Below are 5,610 nucleotides of genomic sequence, written 5' to 3'. Positions count from 1 at the left end.
TATTTACAGGGGAAAAAAAAGATGAGTTACCCCCTTTGTCACAGCAAGCATCTGTACAGGAGTCAGACCCCAGAACTTTCCATTGTCTCTGCTGGGAAAAACTGGATTGTCGTTTTAATGGAGTTAGGTCTAAGATCTATTTTTAGGAAATAATTTTTACCTTTTTTTTTTTTTACAAGAAATTTCCAGAGGTATTCAAGTGATATCTCTGTTGTCTTCTGACAGTGTTATGTAGTATCATCCTCCATAATATAATGCTTAAAATCCATTGGTATTAAAATGTTCATGATTTGGCTAAGATGAGCTGTGTTTTGTAAGACATACAATAACTTTCTTAAATGGCACGATGCTTCAGTTCAGTGTAGTGTAACCTAATGCCTTCTAGAATAACTGCAGCACAATGTATTTTTCTAGCATGCTAGTATGATTGGCAGTGATGACACTGACAAGCATTCTAAGCTTCTCATTTTTGTTTCAGATCTCCCTTTGGATCCCTACTTGTGTCATTTATGTGTTTGAATCCAAAAGAAGGAGAAATAACGGAGAAGAGTGAAAAACGAAGTCATGGTGGGGAAAGAACATGCCCGGAACACCTTTTGCCATCAAGCATGATCATCCCATGCTGTCAAGGATGGCATTTATCTAACCCTTACAGTAGACTGGCGAATAGAGTGTTTACCCCAATAGCATGTAGTTTTTTTCATGTTTTCAAAAAAAATGGAGATTCAGTTCATTAAAAAGTTTGAAATATTACCAACTGGATCTTGTCTTTCTATGAATGATTGCATAACACAAAATGAGCAATAAGGCGTGCACTGTGTAAACTTAAAATTGCAGCATTCCTGGAAAGCAAAAATAGTTTTCCAATGTTGCAATTCCATTTCTCAGCCATCAGAGAATTTCTGTGAGCTCTTTTAGTGGAAACCTCTCTTTTTCTTAAGCAAATACATGTAGCCATCAAAATAAAGGTATGCGTGCTCTGTTTGGCTGTAGCACACTTACCAACCTACAAATACTCATTTCTGCCAAGATGTGTAAAATGTGTTTACCAAAATTCAGCAAAAGCAAAATGAAACAGATGAGCAAACAAGTGAAAAAACCCAGATGACAAAATGCTGCAAGTTCAGTGCATTCCCAGAGAGCAAACATTTCATATTACAGGTTATCAGCAATGTGTAGCTTTTCATTTCAAACCATATATGGTCCCAGTTACGTAGATGAACACCCAAAGATATGCTGTAAGTCTTGAGTGTGTACATAAGTATTTTACCACCTACAACACTGAAAGGGAGCTGCCCTAAAACGACAGCTGCACTTGTACTATTCCCTTCTTTATTGCCGAGAAGCTGGTTTTACTGATGATTATGCGTTGCTTGACCCTTTTTACTCTTAGTGAAGTCTTGAGGGACCACAAATTCTACAGCAAACTGAAAAAAACCTCAAAGATAGCCCTTGCTAAGGCATGGAGAAGGTTCATCGGATGACTGGTTATACTGAAGAGTAGGGACCGTTGCATTGGAAGTATGTTTTCATGAAAAGTCCATTGCTGTTTTAATGTTATTGTCTGTTAAGCTGTGCACTTGCTTCCCAGAAAGCCAAATGGACTTGTCTGAACACACTACCTCAGAAATTATCATTTATAATGAAAACTCTGTGTCATCATCATTATATTTCTTTGTAGGGCCTGCACTAGACAACGCATGCTAAGTGGATCCTTCGAGGGGCAACCTGCAAAGGAAAGGTCAATACTTAGTGTCCAGCATCATATACGACAAGAACGCAGGTAAACATGGACAGAAAGGATGGTTTAAAAATATTCTTGAAATAAAGGTGGCAAAAAGAATTAAATTTGAGCAATATCTAACGTGTGAAAAACTGAAATTACTTACTTGTACAAAGAACTGAATTCTACATTCTTCATTGTAACCATAATGAAATTCATTGTACTGTATAAATGGAAAAAATGCCTTTTTATTTCAAATGTCATTTCCTTCGCCAACTACAAAGCTATCAATTTAAAGATCAGAAGGAAAGAAATTGGCTTATGGTAGACCGGATTGAAAACAATTGAAGATATATAAGCTCTTGATGTTAGTGAGAGAAAAATGATAAGAATTTGAGATACTGGGTGGCTGGAGAGCAGTGCTTTATAATGGCCATCCTATAAAGGTCAAAATTTCATCCTGAGATGTATCGTTAAATTGATCATGATTGTTTCAGGTCACTGAGACATGGTTCCAACAGCCAGCGAATCAGCAGAGGAAAATCTCTTGAAACGTTGACTCAAGATGTAAGTCCTCATAGAACTGATGGTTTCAATTTGAGAATATAAGGAATATGTACTATATAGTAAATGCTTCTGTAAGACTAATGTCTATTTATGATCTTGTTTACAATTTGTCCTTTGAAATCTTGAAATCATAAAACAAATACTGTAACTGCATTAGAATTTTCCTCAGAATAACTGAGGTGGTTATTTCACTGATAAACTTACTGGATTTGAAACGCTGGCTGAGATAGATTCACTGAAGCTATAGACAGTACATTAGGAAAACAACAATTGCTACCCAGGGCACCTTAAAAAACCTTCCTCTAGAATTACTCAAGTCACTCGAGCTGGCAAAACAGCACTTCAGAATTTCCGGTGGAAGTTTAACGGTATTTTTCAAAGACCGGAACTATCAGACAGAAGGGCAAAGACTAAAAGGGAGAATAGTAATCATGGATTTCACTGTGGTATCGTTTCATGCAGTTAAGTGCATTTTCACTTCTGCAAATTCATAACTATATTTTGTGCATCTCTGTGACTATGAAAATTCAAGGGGCAATATTAGTCTCTCCGTTTCCAAACTACAATGGTCATTTTCTAGATATACTTCATACTTAAAAGCAACTGTGTAAGAAGTAATTAATGAGTTACCCTGCATGGTGGTAGAAAGAAACTGTAAGTAACTACTCTTTTAAAGCAGATGTGGCTTTTCTGGTGTCCAATAGTAAGAATAACACCGAGCACTACCCCTCCAGGAGTACTCCAAATGCTCCCTTAACTCTGAGTAGCAATACCGATTGTACCCTTCACTGGAGGAGCTCAGACAACGTCCTCCCTCCTTCTCCCCCCACCCCACGCTCGGCACTCACTACCTCTATGTTCTGCGCAACTCGCTGCCCGGCAGCACGTGCAGCAGGCTTGAGAAGCTGAAAGGATGTCTGAAGCCTTTTCTTTCCCAGTCTTTGCCCTTCGTAATTTTGACGGTATTCATCCCAGTTCAGAGAGATCGGCTGAGCTTACAGGACCTTTGCTTTGAAAGTTAAAAGTTGCATTGGATGGGACTTCACGCATGAAATTAGAACTGAAATTAACCTTGATGAAAATAAGCAGCCTTGTGCTGTAGATAGAAAATACTGTACAATATGCTTGACTGAGTTGGTGTACAATACATTTGGAAATAAAGGTTTTTCATTTGAATCTTTCTATGTAAAATACCGCATCTTGCTTTCATCAGAAACATTAAAAAACAACAACCCACAGCCCTCATTTAAAAGGAGTCGTTTTGCTTCTAGCACTCCAACACAGTGAGATACAGAAACGCACAGAGAGAAGACAGCGAGATAAAGATGATCCAAGAAAAAAAAGAACAAGCTGAAATGAAAAGGTATTTAAAAATGAAAAGTCTGAGTGCACATCTCTGTATTAAATATTCTCTGTATGAAGTAAAAAGTATTGAAATTCATGATGAAAAAAACCCAAAGTGTAAGGGATATTTTTGCCAGGTGTAATGCACATCACTTAATAATTTTCGTTCTGTCTTTCAAAAGGAAAGTCCAGGAAGAGGAGCTGCGAGAGAATCATCCGTATTTTGATAAACCACTTTTCATAGTTGGTCGTGAGCACAGATTCAGGAATTTCTGCCGAGTGGTGGTACGAGCTCGCTTTAATGCGTAAGTTTATTCCATATCGACAATTGGTTCCAACAGGTGTTTACTTTTGTGTCTTCAGAGAGGTAGGTGTAACTTTTAGTTTTGAAGGAAAACTGCGTGTAATGTGGTCACCACATGAGCTGGCCGTCAGTTGCCTATGGTATAGTCTTGCTGTTGGAAGAAAGGAAGCAATAAAATGCTTTGTAAGGGCAGATGTATTTGAGCAGTTTGCGATGCTGAGACGGGACCAGACTGTGGGGAAAGTGTCGATGTGAACTGAGAGGAAAGGCTGATGTTTTATACCCCCGTTTTTAGACCTTGAGGAATCAGCTTGCTATTCCTTTCCTATTCCACATCGTAAGGTGGGAAGTCTTTGTACACCAACAGTTACTCAAAAAATAGAAAAGGGTGAAGAGAAATTAATCCCTCCCCTGCTCACTCAAAGAGAAGACTCCTTAGCCCATAACTAGAGAGCCCAGAATGGGATCGGGGGGTGTTCAGCTGTGGGACATAAAAGGAGAAAAGCTGAGACCAGGTCAAAACCAGGAAGACTCAGTCATTGAACTGTAGGTGTACGCGAGTGTGGCAGATAGAGATCTATGTACAAGCAGCTTGATAAAAAATCATCTTACAGCTCTTGTTTTAAACCTCTGTCTATGACTGGCACCCTAATTTTGGAGGGTTAATGCATGTCACCCTGCAAACAGAGAGCGTAAGATAGGAGATAGCTCAAGGCTATGAGCTTGGCACTTGGAAGACCTGGTTTCAACACCTGCTTTGCTATTGATTTTCTCTGTGCCTTTTCAACAAATTACTTCTAGGTGGAATGACAAGGAGGTTAGATACTCAGTTTTACAATCCCCATATTTAAGTGTTCTGCCACCTATGTAGAAGCACATCCTTGAGTTAGGTGCCTGCTTTTCTATATAACTACTAACTTGATTGTGGTTTGCTGGTCCATGAAGCAATTGCAAATTAAAACAGCAAACCAAAACACATAAACATGCATTCCAATCCACTTGTCAAATACATGTCAGTGCCGCTTAACATTGTGGAGTGCCTGAGGGTTACAGGATATTTATATTATCAACAGTTTAATTAAAATGTTTGCAATTTTAAGAGCAAACTGATTTTGTAAACAGTAATTTTTTCATTTATTTAAATCCTGCCTACATTATTCATTGTCCCGCCCAGCTTGCCGAGTAAAATATTCTAGATATGTTTTTCAAACTGGTAGGATACGTATTTTCTTCTAGTAAAAAAGGCTGAGGAATGCCCCTAGATACAATGTGGGAAAGAGGTGTGAGCTCAAGAAGACACAGAAGTCAGTAGCTTCAGCGGGAAGGCACCGATACCAGTGCATTCTGTACACTGACTGGGGTAAGTGGGTGAAGGTGGCCTGTGGAAGACACCTCTTGTTTTCCTTGTGTGCATCTTGCATTCCTGTAATTCATAACCATGAAATCTCTTCTGGTGGTAATGCCTCAAGTCAGGTCAGTCCATTTTTCGCACTGAGTTCAGTGAGGAAGTGATGGCAATTTCACATCCCAATGACCAGAGCCCTCACATGGAATATAGGATACCTCAGTGCGGATCCTGTCTCGGCCTGATTTGCTACAAGGATTTGAAAGATAAGTAAAAAGTATCCCTAACCACTGTGGCAGGGGAGGCTTCTTGGATAGGGTTCTTGTA

The 5,610-nt window shown here is 39.0% G+C and overlaps 1 protein-coding gene across 1 annotated transcript in view; it reads left to right on the top strand.

Moving 5' to 3' along the window:
• Positions 1-1,462: 1,462 nt before the first annotated feature.
• Positions 1,463-5,610, top strand: part of NALCN (sodium leak channel, non-selective) — a 36,091-nt gene continuing 31,943 nt past the window's right edge. The window contains exons 1-5 of the mRNA XM_009701250.1: positions 1,463-1,500; positions 1,682-1,783; positions 2,221-2,290; positions 3,562-3,653; positions 3,817-3,939. Of these exons, the coding sequence (XP_009699552.1) occupies positions 1,463-1,500; positions 1,682-1,783; positions 2,221-2,290; positions 3,562-3,653; positions 3,817-3,939 (425 nt within the window). The remainder of the gene's footprint in view (positions 1,501-1,681; positions 1,784-2,220; positions 2,291-3,561; positions 3,654-3,816; positions 3,940-5,610) is intronic.

This window comes from Cariama cristata, unplaced genomic scaffold, assembly GCF_000690535.1.
Source record: "Cariama cristata isolate BGI_N322 unplaced genomic scaffold, ASM69053v1 scaffold7100, whole genome shotgun sequence".
NCBI lineage: Eukaryota > Metazoa > Chordata > Aves > Cariamiformes > Cariamidae > Cariama > Cariama cristata.
This window is presented reverse-complemented; position numbering and strand designations above follow the sequence as displayed.